Source organism: Furipterus horrens, unplaced genomic scaffold (genome assembly GCF_987537825.1).
Source record: "Furipterus horrens unplaced genomic scaffold, mFurHor1.1.pri manual_scaffold_1, whole genome shotgun sequence".
Lineage (NCBI taxonomy): Eukaryota > Metazoa > Chordata > Mammalia > Chiroptera > Furipteridae > Furipterus > Furipterus horrens.
The window spans coordinates 195,906,215-195,922,716 of NW_028327171.1; the positions used below are offsets into that span (position 1 = coordinate 195,906,215).

At 34.0% G+C, this 16,502-nt stretch overlaps 2 protein-coding genes across 6 annotated transcripts in view; one reads left to right on the plus strand and one right to left on the minus strand.

The window, feature by feature from the left end:
- The window catches only part of CREB1 (cAMP responsive element binding protein 1), a 52,133-nt gene that overhangs the window by 11,113 nt on the left and 24,518 nt on the right, over window positions 1-16,502 (plus strand). For 2 of the 5 annotated variants that reach the window (XM_090282931.1, XM_090282934.1), the window contains exons 2-4: window positions 6,802-6,923; window positions 13,035-13,181; window positions 13,951-13,992. In XM_090282931.1, the coding sequence (XP_090139057.1) occupies window positions 6,810-6,923; window positions 13,035-13,181; window positions 13,951-13,992 (303 nt within the window). In that variant the 5' untranslated portion in view covers window positions 6,802-6,809. Of the gene's footprint in view, window positions 1-6,801; window positions 6,924-13,034; window positions 13,182-13,950; window positions 13,993-15,958; window positions 16,068-16,502 lie in introns of those variants that run through there. The other 3 variants (XM_090282935.1, XM_090282937.1, XM_090282942.1) reach the window with 3 other exon arrangements.
- METTL21A (methyltransferase 21A, HSPA lysine) overlaps window positions 8,663-16,502 on the minus strand; it is a 56,970-nt gene continuing 49,130 nt past the window's right edge. Inside the window, exon 5 of the mRNA XM_090282955.1 lies at window positions 8,663-9,254. Coding sequence (XP_090139081.1) covers window positions 9,249-9,254 — 6 coding nt within the window. The 3' untranslated portion in view covers window positions 8,663-9,248. The remainder of the gene's footprint in view (window positions 9,255-16,502) is intronic.

Below are 16,502 nucleotides of genomic sequence, written 5' to 3' on the forward strand. Positions count from 1 at the left end.
AAATGACATTGAAAGTATTCTTTGCTGTATGCTGCCTTCTTTTTTTGGCAGCAGTAGTTCGGTTATACTGGTGTTTGCTATTGATACAAAGAATTTAAATATATATATAAACACATTTTCAGATTTTATTTGTCTTCTAAATGATTAAAACATAAATTCAAATCACAGAGAATTAAGTTCATTTGTAACTTCTTGCTTTCCTCTAATATCTAGACTACAGGCTGAGGTATGGATTTGTTCTCCAATTAAGGGAGAGAGCTTGGCGAGCACATGTGGAAAACTATTTCTGAAAACTATGTCAGAATTTATCACATTGCCTGTTTTGGTTTGTTTTTTACTGTTTCCCTAAAAAATTAGTATAACTTCATTTTGTTAAGGTGTGATCAATATAATATAATAAAGTTTTTATAGTTGAAGTTGATATGTGTGTTGAATTGGGGGCGGTGTATAAATTGATATACATACTGATATGTGTCTATACATTTGAATATGCAGTTTATCTGATTTCAGTGAAGATTGGTTGTACTTAATACCAAAAGACTTATTAGCATCAGAAACCTGGAGCATTATTAAATTTACATTATTGGTTGCATTCACCTTGGTTCTGCTAGATTCGACATATGATAAAGACAAATGACAAGTGTTCAAAGTTAACAACTAAAAAATAAAATTGTACAGGAAAAAAAGAAGTAAAGGCAAAGAGGCAGTGCCAACCTAGTTACATTCCTGGACAGCTCAAGTCTGTTGTGTAGCACCTGAACATTTTACCACTTTCCTTAGTAAATTAATCTTAACACTTTAGAAATTTAATCGACATGTTGAAGGTGTTAAGAATGTGTTAGCAAGGCTTTCAAACAGTTATCCTAAAAATTAATAAGTACTAAATAACTGTGTAGAAAGTATTTTGTATTGCTCAGATGTTTCTGGGAACACTTCTGCAAAATATTTTTGGTAATACATATGAGTAGGACAAATAGTTGTTTAGTTTTAAAATAATGTACCTTTTGCTGTGGTTACGCTGGAGATTTCAAACTTCTGCTTATGCGATTTCCTTAAATTCTTGGCCTTTTTGGATTTGGAAAAGAGTGCAGGAGGAATCTGCTTGCTGTGGGATGCAGAGGCAGGTTTTTTTCTCATGTATAATTGAGGTCATTTGCATTTTAAAAAGTCAGTGCATTTATGTATGACTGCATTCTTTCTTCAGAGTCAGAATGCAGGGCACTTACCTATGAACACTTAACCTCTCATCCTATACTGGATTAATTTGGTCATAGAGTTAAGGGATTAAAAAGTAGACTAGGTTCTTGGGGAGATGGGTCTGTTTTTCATAAACTCAAACTAGAATGTTTAGGATTGTAAGGACTGGAGCACTTCTTAAAGGTCAAAATGTTTTAGGAAAAAGAACAAAGTGAAGATCTGTAGCATTCTTTCCTTTTGCTTAATGATTGTTAGTAAAACTGATGATACAGGCTTGCTTTCTTGATTAGCTTTAGTTAACTTCGTAGAGGCAGATAGATATGGAAATAGTGCTGCCAGAAATTTGTCCCTGATTTGGTGTATAGTTCTGTATAGAATTTAAATGCTATTTTAAATCAATGAAGGTTTCACTGTCTGCTTTTAGAATATTAAGAATCCCTCAAACATCCTTCCCAGCTTTATTTTTTACATAGCACTTCTCACCATCTGATTTGTTATACATTTTACTTGTTTACTTTCTCTGCCCTGCTCTCACACACTAGAATATAAGTTCACAAAGGCAGAGTTTTTAAAATTTTTATTTTATTCCTTTATTCCCAATAATTTGACAGTGCCCAATATATAAGTACCCGGATATGATACTATAATAATAAAAAAATAATGTAAACAGTACAAATTGAAGATGTTGGTTTTAGACAAGTGATTTATTCACTTGCAAATTCCCTCAGGATATATTGCTATATAGAGTAGAAGTAAAATCCATTGCATTATACAAATTCTGAACCTAATACCTTAAAAGACATCATTTTTATATTCTCATTTTGCCATATTAATTGCTGATTGCTTTAGAGTGACCATTCAGTATTATGATTCTTTTCTCTCTGCTTCTATACAAAATCTTGCACCAGCCATTGACATAGTCATTTCTCTAAAGGTCTCCATAATTTAAGCCTTTTTTCTGTATTTTTCTTATCAGAAAAGTTATCCTTTTCCTTCTCATTTATCAGTACTACACTCATCTTTGATGCCTCTTTGGAATTCCCTCACTCTTGCCTATTCTATTGCAGGACATATCCTCCTCTTTTAAATGTCATGGAAGTGCTTGTTCAATATTTGAGATGTTTATCTGAACTACATTTTAAACTTAAATATCTACTATCTTTACTGTGTAAAGGGTACAAAAATGACACAGCCCTACTCATAAATTCCTTGAAGATTTCTAAGATGGAAAGAAAAAATTTCTTTATCTTCTTTGAAAGTTAATAAAAGGAACTATTAAACTCTTTAAATTGAACTAGAACAACAGTTATGAGAACAATATAATGAGTAAAAAAACACTATCTCCAGTTGGGTTGCATTATCAAGGTTTTATATATATAAATGAGGGATAATATTACTGTATTTGTCCACTTTCAAGAGGCTCCATAACCTAGTCTTAATCAATTGTCTTACCACATATATATGGGAAATACTTCCTTTACTATATATATTATTTTAGTAAGTGGCCTGCATAATTATGTGTGTGTACATACATCTGTGTCAATTCCTAGGATCAGAGCATTTAAAATATCTTTTAATCCATCTCCCTTATTACAGATGAGGAAATTAAAACACAAAAAGTTCAATTTGTCCAACAAGCACCACTTGGTGACAGATCCAGAATTACCTTTCTCAACCATGTATAGCAACATTGTTTCTCTCAAGATTGGATGCTTTATACTACAGAATCACTTCACTTTTTAGTTCTCATATTAAGTAGAACTCAGATCATTATAGCATAGTGATATGTATCTTTCTGAATTGGTTTAAAATTTGTTTTAGGTATGACACTTTTATTTGTTATAAATTCATAATTTCCAAAGGATTATTTAATTTTTAAGGATAAATCACGAAAATCCCTAAATCTTAAATATTGAACCCAAATAAATTTTAAAATCAGAATTATTGGAAGAACAAGAATTAGAAAACTGTCAAACTAATACTAGGTTTTTAGTGATTTCTAAGAGCCATTCTATTTCTTATGTTCCAGGCCTATTGTTCATATGGGCACAGTCTTTTTCTTATTTTATAGTATCATTCTGACTTTTTTTGTTTTTGCTTTGCACCCAAAATGTATTGATTTGTGTAATGAATTAGATAGGACTCCTCCTTTCTTCAAACAACTTTGGAAACACACACTTTGACTCTGTAATTGATCCTGTTTTTGTGTATTGCACTGCTGACTAGACTGCTGCTGGGTTAATAGAAAAATAAAGATTGTACACATGATATCATAGCATCTCTTCCCTCTCCATCTGAAGGTATAAACCAAAAGAACAGAAGTCTTCAAAGTCCAAACTTAATGCACCTACTTCAGATGCTAGTTTCGTGTAGCTGAGTGCGTTTCTCATCTGATACAGGTTGTTTTTTAAAATTATTCTCACCTCCACTTTGAGAAAGGTCTGAATTTTCTGATGAAAGACAGTATTTGTACTGTTGCCCCAGTGATTGATACCTACTCAAGCTGAGAGTAATAAAAATAAAAGACTGTTCCCTCCTCTGAAAAAAGAGAGCTGGTCTGCGTGAATAAAATACTATTATAAAACACTGACAGTTTACATGGGAGATCCTATTTACTGTAAATATCACACTTTGTTTTTGAATATTATCTAGTTGGGGAGGGAAGAAGGATGCAAGTCATATTTGTCTTGAATGCAGCTATAATTATGTTAGATAATCATTTTTTCTTTATTAAAATATAGCCATAAATATTTCCTAAAACAAAAGTTGTAATGATATTCTATGTCTTTACATACCAAAAAAATTAAGTAACCCAGATATGTTATAGAGAAAACAAATATATATATATACACACACACACACACACACATACATATATATATATACACACACACACATATATATATATATTTGATCTGTGCTTAGATTATGTTTAATCAAGTGATGGAGTAAAACTAGAATAGATGACAGCTTAGGTTTAAAAAATGTGGCTATAAATAATGTCTTTAAAATGGTTCCATATACTCTGTCTACAAAGGAGGTATTGTGATGATAAATTGTGTTTATCTTTTTCATTAAGATGATTGGGGAGAAGAAGTAGAAAAGTAAATGGATTTCTGCTGTTACTTGGTTTGACTCAGTATTGTTCTCAAATGGATTCATTTACCTATTGTTATTAAAGTTAAGTTTTTTTATTTTCACATCCATTTTCTTTAGAACAAAAGTATGCACAACATTTAGGGTACATAAACTTATTGTTACTGTTGCTTTCTGTTGGTTTTGATGTCTTAAAATTTTTAGTGTAAAGGAGTACAGATTGTAAGTATACAACTTAATAAATTATAAATGATAATAAAGTTATTTGATAATTTTTACAAATAGTTACTCTTTGGATATATAAGGTAAACAACTGAAGCAAAATTTAAACAAAGATAATAATTTCATGTAAAAAGTATCTGGGATTTAAGAGTTTTTTGTCAACAGGTATCTCAAAGTCATGATTGAAATACAGTTTTTGGTTCATAGTTTCAAAATGTTATCCATGATTTCTGGTATTAAAATTTTTATATTGTACAAGTAACTCTGACATTACTCATGGAAAGAAAACCGTAATACTAAAATATACAAAAAGAGGTGAAAGTCATCATCCTATACACATCTACCTCAATTTAGAGCTACCACTTACAGTTTAGTATATAACTTCCCACATCTTTCTTCATGCATGCACCTTTGCAACAGTTTGGTTTACTTGTTTTTAACATAAATGAGGGGATCTATTTTGTAGTATGATCCATGACTCTCCATTTCACTCTCTCTTAAAAAGCTTTATGTATTATTACATTATAAATAGACTTCATTCTTTTTTACTGCTGTGATTTCTTTAATGGTTCTCCTAATGATGGATACTTGTTTTTAGTTTTTTGCTATTATAAAAAATTTCTTTGAACATGTATCTTTGTGAACTAGTCAGTAATAGTTCAATAAGATTTCTTACTGACTAGTACTTTCTCTGTATTCTAGATGTTACGTGTTAATTATATGTGGCAGATATTTTCTCCCTGTACACTTTTCTTAGTAGCTTTGCCATATAAATGATTTAAGTAATTATGTAGTTAAGTCTGTTGACCTTTTCCTTTGTTTTCTATTTCATGGATTCTGTATTTCTAAATTATTTATATTCATGTCCAGAGATATTTTTACTTTCATTTTTAACTGACACTTGTAAAACTTTTTTTAATAGAACCCTGTAAATGACAAAATGTATTAGTATGTGATACATTCTGATGGCATGTAGTAATCACCTACAGAACAATGACAATTTTGATTATTTTCAGTTATAAAATAAATTAATAAATTCTGGAAAAGCATTTGGGGTTTTGTGTTATTTATGGAATCACTATGGGTAATCCTTATTATTAATAAATTCATTTAAAAAGTGCTAGGTACTGAACGATAACAGTAATACACAAGAAGTAATCCCTTTCATTGGGAATCCTTTACACCTGATGGCCTCCCCAGTTATCAGAAATTTCTCTAACCTTCATGTGTAGCTGCTGCTAAGACTTGCCTTCCATTTACTTCTGCCATCCCGTGCCAGATTACCCGACAAATATACTCAGCCCTTAGCAAAGCAGGGTCCAAAAGTAAAAAAGATTAGCCTCAATTAACTTGTCCACAATTTTGCAATTAAAAATTTAAAACTTTTACTTTGTGTGTGTGCATGTACATAGTATTGTATACTATACCCAGGGAGAGGAATCAGAACCGTAATGTTTGCAGTGACAGGAGCCTCTAATTTGGCTCTGTGGATAATTACCCCACCTTTCTATCTTGATACCCCACAACTTGAGCTCTTGAAACTTGTACTGATTTTGTCCTACCTCCAGTAATTTCCTGTGGAAGTAGTTTATAATTTTTCTGCTTCTTCCCTTATAGGATGTACTATGAAGCCATTGTCTCATAGACCACGTCATCAGCTCACCTCTGTTCTCTACCCTTTCTTCATGCCTAATTGGTACAGTTTGAAAAAATTATAACTTTGCTGTCACTCCGCTTCCCCTTCTTTACAGGGGAGACTCAGGGAAGAGAAGAATACCTTCTTCCATCTAGATAGAGTAATATCTCATTGGGAAGAAATGACAAGGGAAGAAGTTTTTTCTATTTTGAAGGGACTAAAACTTTTATAGCTCAGCAAATTTGGACAAGTTTTATAATAATTAAGCTACATTGTATTTTAATTAGATTTTTGAGTGCATTTGCTAACCTAACTACCACATATACATACAGTATTCCCTCACTTATCGCGGGTATTACGTTCCAGACCCCCCCCACGAAGTAAGAACTTTACATTTATTCTACACTCTTAAACCTACGGAACTTTAACAACATACGTATACAGTACCGCAAAATCCCGTGATATAGCAGAAAATCCGCGATAAATAATTAAATATAATATTTTTAAAAATCCCGTGATAACAGTGAGGCCGCGATAAGTGAACCGCGATATAGAGAGGGACTACTGTATTTATAACTTGAAGTTTGCCTTTAAAGTCACAGAAGCACAAAGCACTGTAGTGCTTGTAACACTCTTCCATATTATTGTAGGTGACTAAATGACCATGGACTCTGGAGCAGAGAACCAGCAGAGTGGAGATGCAGCTGTAACAGAAGCTGAAAACCAGCAAATGACAGTTCAAGCCCAGCCACAGATTGCCACATTAGCCCAGGTATAAAATACATGGAGAGATTCCAAGTTGCATCTCTTGCAAGAGAAATATGTTTCAGACAAGAGAATTTAGGTTTTTCATTTTCTTTTTTTTTTTAGTATACATATACATAGAATGAGCAGAGACATTCTTAGAATATCAAAATTCCTATTTTGCTTAGTATTAACCTAATTTTAGAAGTGACAATATTCAGTAATATAATAGAAAAAATGTATTGATAAACACTGATACACTATTTGTAGTAACATGATTCAGAAATAAGGACATTTTAATTGATGGGTAGATTATTTGTATATGATAAAGGGAAGGAAACTATATAATTGCTTTTTTTGTATCAGATTTATTTGGGGACATGGGAAAGCAGGTGATCTAAAAGGCTAAACTTTTGTGCTTAAACAAAATAAAAGGATAAGTAAATAAATTGACACACTAGTAAATTTCAAAGATGATAGTTTTTGTTTTCCGCATATTTTAAATTAATTCATGATTCTTTCGTTTTGTCTTTGTCTGAAACATTCTATATCTAAGGTTATATTCTCTCATTCTTATTTTTTTCTTATGGTATTTTCCCTCTATATTGTTTTTTTCCTCAAGTATTTTATTAATAGCTATTTGAATATATATGAGAAAGGTGGTTAATAAAAAAACCAAATAGCAAACATAAACCTGCTAGGTAAGAGTATGAATTGCCTCTTTCAGGTGAAGACTCCCAGGAGAAAGTAATTCTAGCAGAGGCTCTGGAATGTCGAGCATCAGCTTTCCAAAGAGTTTTAAAGCTCCCAGGGAGGTCACTGAGCAAGAATGGGGTTTTGCTAAAGTGCGGGCCAAAAACAGGACTTCCAGCAGAAATAGAGTTTAGCAGAAGGAGCAGGCTGCTCTGTTTTTGTAAGGGCACCCAGGCTCACCTCCAGCCCTTAGAAATAGAAGACACTTGGGGATGAAGTAAGTGGACTCAGATGAGGCAGGTGCTGGAACAAAGCAGGAGAGCCAGGACTGCATCAGTGCCCGGGCAAGGAAAGCATCCCCTGATAAGAATCTGGGCTCATCTGGGCATTCGGCGCTCTGTTAAGAAATGACAACACCAACAGGGATCTTAATGGTGAAAACGTTCACCGGATCTTCCTCTTGCATCACACTGTTCTCTCTGGTCCAGCTGTCCTCTTAAGTCTGCTATACAATATCATTCTGGAAATTCCTTCCTCCTCCTGACTTTCTCTTGAGGGGTTTGTGTTCTTGAGATAGTAAAACATGTTCTCCAGTGGTTTCTTCAGCAAGTTTGGTTAAGGAATTCTTCATAAATCATTTTTCTTTCAAATTTTGAAGGCATCGATCCATAGTCAACTTCCAGCTTTGCTGTTCGAAAGACTAAATACATTGCTTATTTTGAATATCTGGTACCTTATAAAAATCTTTTCTCTGACCATACTGCTTCATTACCTCATTATCAGGTTATGAGGACCTTGATTTGGATAATTTTCATCCATTGTCCTATGTATTCAGCGGGCTCTTTGTAGTGGAAACTCATGTTTTCACTTCTGGAAAAGTTCTTTAAATTATTTGGTTGGTGGTTTTTTGTTTTCTCTTTTTTTTCTCTCAAATCCTTGTGATACAGGTGTTATACCTGTAGGACTGTTTATCTAATTTTCTCCTCTCTTCTTTCCTGTTTTTTAATCTCTTTTTCTTTTTGTTCTGTTTTCTGGGAGATTTCCTTGAATTCACATTCCAATCCATCTGTTGTCTCATCAGGTTTAAAAGTAAGGTACCAAAAAGCTGTATTGGAAGCTCTCTGGGTACATTTGGGGTCTAACATAAGTTGTGAGCTTCACTCAGCCTCAGTGTGGCAGTTTCTTCTAAGTCTTTCTTCTGGCCCTCGGTGTTGGTGAGGTTCCCCAGAGGAAAGCTTTACTGTTTACCCTGCTCGTACGGTAAAGGCCTGGGAGCCAAGTGAGAAGACTGAGGTTCACTGCCCCACTTTCAGCCATGGCTGGTGTTAGTCAGTCCAGGTCAGGGGAGACCTTCTATCCAGAAAATGAATCTCCACTTCTCTGTCAGCATGGGATAGTTGGTTGTCCTCCCTTCAGGGAGTTGAGGAGGGGTTCCAATTGCTTCTGAAACACCCTTCCTTATTTTCAGCCTTCCCTTTTATTCCGCCTCCATGGTGTCTCAGATCCCGAACCACTTCAGGATTTTGTGGTGTAAATCAGGCTTTCCCCATGTGGCCTCCTTCTCAACTGGCTTCCTGAGGTCTTCCAAGTTTAATACTATTCATTCATCTGTTTCCAGCCCCACATCCTTATTCTTTCCTATTCTTCTATGCTTGCATGATTATGCCTGAAAAACAAAAAAATCAGTTTCATGAGGTTTAATTGGAGATTTAGGAAAGGAGCAAAATTATATACGCATATTCAGTATGTCATTCTTACCACGCAGTCCCCTAACACTTAAGACTTTTAAAAGCAGGATGGCATGATACGAGTTGTAGGAAAGCTCATTTCTATTTGTATATTTTTTTGTTCTTTTTTTTCCCTAATTACAGAGATTTTTCCACTTGTTCATCCAAATTTTTAACATACATCATACATTTTGACATAATTTTCTCTTATAATTCTGATAACTGCTATTTTTTGTCAGTCTTTTTTAATTTTTTAAAGATTTTAACTAGGGACCAGGCCCACAACCCAGGCATGTGCCCTGACCAGGAATTGAACTGCAGACCTTTTGCTTTGAGGGATGATGCTCAGACAACTGAGCCATACTGGTCAAGGCTATTGTTAGTCTTTAATACTGGAAAAATATAATAAAATTGTCAAATCCAAGATTATTGTGAATTAATAAATAGGAAAAATTTCAGCCTAACTAATAAAGAAAATCTAAAACAATGATGAAATGTGTTAATTTACTTCTGGAATTTACACACTTTTTTTTTTTTTGAGTGAAAAAATGTTGATTTTGACTATGAGAATGTAAATGTTTATGGAATTAACTAAAGAGTTGCATAAAAGGATGATATTGTAACTTCTTGAAATAGGCAAATTTGAAAACCTAAATATACAGTAATAAATTTATTGAATAAATTATATAATTTTTACTGTTATGCAGGCATTAAAACAAACAAGACTGTTAATGGAATGGAAAGATATTTATAGTGGATTCGAAAGATAAAATAGATTCCATGATTATGTGTTATAAAAATTGAGTGTATATATGTACCTTTAAAAACACCTAAATCTACAGCAAAAATATTAAAAGTGATGATCTCTGAGTGGTAGGAATATAAGTGATTTTTATCTTAATTTTGTGTATCTATTTTATACAGATAATGAGAAAAGTCATTTTGTAGAATGAACAGGGTAAAAAGAGGGATTATTCATTGAGTTAACATGTTAAATTCACCCTAGAGAATACTCAGGAGAGGACATAATAATTGCTTCAAATATTAGAAGAGCTTTTATATGGAATTGAGATAAAATACTCTGAATAACTTAAGGTTAGGGTTCAGTGTAGGGAAAAGTCTTAGGGTCCATCAGAGTTTATAAACAGGTCCCTGTGTAACTCTTAATGGAGGTGTAGTCCATGGACCACATTTTGAGAACCAGTAAAACTAAACAAGATTTATAGTGGTCAGAGAGAAAGTGATTAAATAGTGATTAACTGTCCAAAGATGCAAAGCTTATGGTTTTAACCTCTGCCTTCAACAGGGATCGTTCCCCTAAGCTTCACAGTCAAATATTTAACTGCCTGCTATATATCTGCAAATTCAGATGTCAGATCAATTCTGACATCTTCCACCACCACCCCAATCACCCAAGTTTCTCTTTACCTCTTATGTTCTGTTTCAGTTGATAATATAGTGTACCAATTCTTACCCAAACATGAAATACAGGGATCATCATTGATTCCTCTCACCTCCTTCAACCAGTCATTCATAAGACCCTTAACCGGTCTGCCCCCTGAATTTTCATTAAATCGCTTCTCTCATTCCCATCTCTTCCACACCTAGTGCCAACTTTCTGCCCTTTATCGTCTCACCTTAACTACTATATAGGCTATCTCAATTGTTCTCTTTGTCTGCACTTTTTTCTTCCTGTGACATAAATATTTTTCGCTGTGCCACAAAAAAGATTTATTTAAAATGTAAACCTCACCATGACACTCAGGAGTTCAGAACTCTTCAGTGCCTTTCCCAGTCTCCTCAGGAAAAAGTGCAAGTTCTTTAATACGACAAGATTTTTCATGACTAGCACATCTAGCCCCTGCCTACCTCTGTTATTTCATCTATCTCCACTTCCTGCATTATAGAGTAAAACATTTATGTGCTTGTCATCTCTCTGCCATGTACAGATCATGCTGTTCTCTTTGCTTTTGCTGGTGCTAGCCTCTGCCTGCAATTCTAGGCTTGTAATAACATGCCCAGCTAGTTTTCTTTGTTCAAATTCACATTCTTTCCTGGGAACCTCCTCTCTTAGGTGGGGTGGGGTAGCTCTCCGTGTGTTCAGTTTTATCTTTGCAGACCTCATTACTTCACTGAATTAAATTTTTGTTCTTTTCCCCATTTCTTCACACACACCCCAATAATTTCCATAAGGGCAGGGACCTCTGTCTTGCTCATTTTTGTAGTTTCAGGTCTAACATTGCTCCTGGCGTATAGGTTCCCAGTAACTGTTTACCAAATGGGCAAATACATTCCCTAGCCCTAAATGTGTACAAACATAGGAACAGTTAAGTACCATCTGATAGACGTGTATGGCATAAGGGCCCTTTGTACCTGGATGTTGACTCATTAAAATTGCCTTCTTTGTGCCTCTGGAAAAAAAATGGTTTCTCGTATATTTTCTAAACTCTGCTCCTTTATTCCCTTGAGAGGAAAGTAAATCTTTAAAATACCAACTATTACCAATTTAGTGATTTATTTGGAAGAAGAAATTTTCAGATTATAGTTCCTATTAATACTTTCTCAATAATGAAAGGCATACTTGTAATTAGTTAAACATAAAGAAAACTATACTGTGTATTATAAAATGTGTATTTGTTCTAGACTTAGAAGCTAAGTTTGCCCAAGATTGACCGCAATTATATTTTAGAACATGGGTTATTTAACACATGATATTAAGAAGACTTTTATGTCTTAAAGTCTAGCATATCATTTGACCTTCAATAAATTATTTAATCTCATTGAGCACTTATTATTTCTGTTTCTAAAATGGAAATAATCCCAGTTACCCAGTTTTGATATCTTTGAAGAGCAAAATGAGAAATTGAGTATGGAAGCAGGTGGAAAAATGTAAAGGACCATACAAATAAAGTAGTATTTAGTGTTCAAAGGAGGTCTGTTACATATTGGTTTGGCCAAAAAGTGTTGTTTTTTCTATAAAATAAAAGAAACATTTTACAGTCACCAATAATTTGATATATGTGGATATTTTGAGTATGTTGGCTATCTCCCGCCATTGGCTCCAGTGGGTAGAGGCCAGGAGTGCCTCCAATGAATAAGCCCCATAGCAAAGAATTATTTGGCCAAAATGTCAACAGTACCAGGAGACTTTGCAAACCATTTTTGACACGTTCGATCAATCACAGCACCTTCTCCATATACTGCACAAGTCTTTTTCTTCATTTCAGTTGCATTTTTACCTTTCTTGAAATAATAAAGCAAAATACACAGATAATGTTGCCTATCTTCTTCCATTTTCAGTATTCAAATGGCTGCACAAAAATTCACCAATGTTGTTTTTTTTTTAAATGCATGCTGATATGACAGGTGTCAACAGTCTTAACAAAATTGTGTCAAATGAAGTTAAAGACAACTAGAGCCATCATACAGAAAAAATGTAACAGACTTTTTGACCAATCCTATATATTGATATTACATTAAAATAGTATTTTGGGTTTTGTCATTTGGAAGGAGTTGAAAAGTGGGGCTGGGGGAGGCATTTGTAGTTTTGTTTTTTTTTTAAGAATGTTAAATTTAATGATTAGTTTCTTTTATACCAATGAAATAATTACCAAGCAAAAAGGTCATCTTTTTGCTGCTAAAATCTTGTTTTATATTGAACATGAGTACTCCCAAGAAGGTACTGTGATTGTAATTTTTTCCCATGTTCAACACAATAGGTATCCATGCCAGCAGCTCATGCAACATCATCTGCTCCCACCGTAACATTAGTACAGCTGCCCAATGGGCAGACAGTTCAAGTCCATGGAGTTATTCAGGCGGCCCAGCCATCAGTTATTCAGTCTCCACAAGTCCAGACAGTTCAGGTATGTGTATAAAAAGTTCTGCATCTACTTTGTAACTGTGGTTTATAGTTATATCTCTCTTCTTTCATTACTTATGAAAATACGGACATAATCTAGTTCTGAGTTTGTTATTTTACGGTAAAGGAATATGTTGCATCTGTATAGTCACCTTATGTGTCGGAACACATATATCAAGGACAAACAAGTAAGAAAAAGACTTTTCTTAAGCTATAGAAGAAAAATAATTGATTGGGAAGATCATTAAGTAAAGGGATAAAATGAAAAATATGTTTGGGAGAGACTGTAAGGCTGATGTACCTCAAGGAAAATTGAGATAACAAAAAATAAAATATCTTTCTAATTATTTTCTAGACATGTAACTGAAAAAAATAAACCCTTTTCAAACATTAACCAATAACCTTACCTAAGATATTATTTGAATTTAGAGATTACATAAAGCATTTATAATACCAGCTATGTTTAGGGTTCTAAGTTACAGTATATAACTGTGAAATAATGATATATTTAGAAAATGCACCTTAAGAATCAGGGATTATACTACAAGTTATCTCATTCTGTGGAGAGATTGTTTCTTTGGTTGGATCCAAAGAAATTAAAGGCATGTAGACCTCTGAAGGTGACTACTCTATTTAATTGTAGGGAAAACCTAGAGCAGTATACATCTTTGTGGTGAGCTTATTTAAAAAAAGGAAAGAAAAAAAAACAACTTTAACATTCATTCAAGTAGGCCATAACCCCAGCCTCCCATTTCATATTTTTTGCTTCACAGTCTTCCTGTAAGGACTTAAAAAGACTTTTCTCCGGAACCCAGGTGAGTCCTAGGTCCTAGATTTGGAGAGAACTATTTATAGAAAGGAAGGTGAGAAATTATTCTTTATGTCTTTGTCCTTCTTGTAAACATGGAATTCAGGTTTAAATAAAAATCTTAAAACATCTAGGTGTAGGCCAAATTTGTTGCTCACCCAGCCCTTAGTTTGTTGCTTGATTTCTTGTATATCTTTTCTCCTCTTCTCCAAATGGTAGTCCAACATTACTTGAATACTTTCAGAGGAAGGACGTTCATATTATTTCCTGAGGTAACCGATTTATAATAAGGGATTATTGCTAAAATACTGTTCCACATGATGAACCGGAATATGCCTTTCTAAAATTTTCTTGGTGGTCCCAGGTCTACCCTCAGAAACTGGTTAAGCAAGTTTAACTCCTTTTTTGTTGGACTGCTTTCTACTCCCCATCGCTCATCCTCTTTCTATTTAAAAAAAAAAAAAAAAAAAAAAAAGCCAGACTAAACAATCACTTGGTTTTCTTCAGCCATTTACTATCTAGTGTAGTTTTGATTCCTCACTGGCATCCTCATTGTCTTTTCATGGGTGAGCTATTTTGTTCTCCTTGGGTATGGTAGCCAAACTGATTAATATTTGTAGAGGGGAGAAGTGCCTCCTTTTGTCCTGGAAGCATTCTGTTAACGTTGAAAGGACATGCTAGAGTTTTTCAGCCATATTATACGATGAGCTGCCATTCTCCCCCATCCCCCTGCTTCATTGTCCTTGTGCTTTTGGCTTACTTGAACACTTGGTGGGGGGAAAAGGAATGTGAAATCACTAAGTTGTATGAATTTCCACATTTAAGGTACCAGGAATGGAATTTGTTACCAAGTAGGAGCCAGTGTTGTCCCCGTAAAGACCTAAGAATTGCTATTTCTGTGGAATCACAGTGGCTGTATTATATTAGAGCCTCTTATCCTTTGCCTCAGGTTTTTAAAAATAATTAATTTATTATTGTTCTATTACAGTTGTCCTTTGCCTCGGTTTTTATTTCATTGACCTACTACCTTATATTCTCCATCCTATGCCATTACTAATTCCCCGCTCATATCTTCCTCTTGATAATAGTGGAAAGAAACTGCTAGTGAGGAGACTAGATTCCAAACCTCACATTAATCTTTACTTTTTCTTTCTCACTTATAGTACAAAGTCTTTCTATAAAGAACCCCAACAGATTACCAAAAGTACCCACAAATTTGTTAAGGTCACGGTTTTTAGTTATAATATGTGATGTTTACTATATTCTTAATTTTAATCTTTACTTTGTGGTAATAATAACAGTAATTTGGACTTGGGGGCTATATGGCCATTAACTATAGAAATGTGTTCATCTTTTCAAGAACACATTTTCCTGTTAAGGTGAGCTATGCCTATAATTGAAAGCCTGAATTCTACAAATAGAGATATAAGGATAGTAGTTTTTTCTTTAAAGGGCCTAACCAGAGAGAATCTATTAAATTTTAATGGTTACGTCAATGATTAATAATAATCACAGTGAGTAGTATTAATATAACTAGGAAGTAGCTTACATCAAAAGAGGTGATCAAACAAGGAGAGAAATGTTTCCTCAAACTTCTAGGTAGGAGAATATTATTCTAGAATGGCATTTCCAAAATGTACAAGGTACATTTCTCAGGTGTGAAAATAAGATACCAGGACTTCTGTTTATATTTTTTAATCAAAGAATATTAAAAATAAAGCTATATTTATGGCTTACATTGGTGCCCTAACTTAATCCTTACATATACGTATGAGTCAGACCTCACAGATTATGGGAGTGACATAAATGCATAGAAGTTAATACTGGCATCCTCGCTTTTCATCTATTGGTTTTGGATGCATTTTTTGATACAGTGCAGTTTAAACGTGTCAAAGGATTTATGGATTATGTTACCTTAAATTACTACATTCATTCTTTCAGTGAATTTTTATTGATCACATGCTATGTGCCAGTCACTGTTCTAGGTGCTTTGAAAGACAGCAGTGAACAAATAATACTTCCCTATTCTCATGAAGATCACATTTGAGCGAAGAGAAACAATGAAAAAATAAAATGTGTCAGGTGAGGATAAGTGCTGGGAAGATGATTAAAGCAGGGGAAAGTGATGGAGAATGATTTGGAGAGAAGGGTGTTCTGTTTTATGTCGGGTGGTCAGGGAACTTGGTAAGCAGAAGGCAGTGAATCAGTCTAACCCATACAAATAATAAAAGCAAGTGCAAAGGCTAAGAAGTGAGCATATGCGTCACATATCAAGGAATAGCAAGAAGATGAACTCAAGTATAGTGAGCAAAGGGAAGAGTGGTTGGAGATGGAATTTTAATAGAATCTTTATAACACTTTGTAATGTGATGGGAGCAACAATAAAAATCTCTTGTGCAACATAGAGGTAAAGTGGTTATCATGTAGCAAACTGTTTGAGTTATCTAATGAAAGGTTGAATTGTTTGTTCTCTACATAAGACAAGTGTTCAAAGTTTCTGATATTTTTAATGAGGGC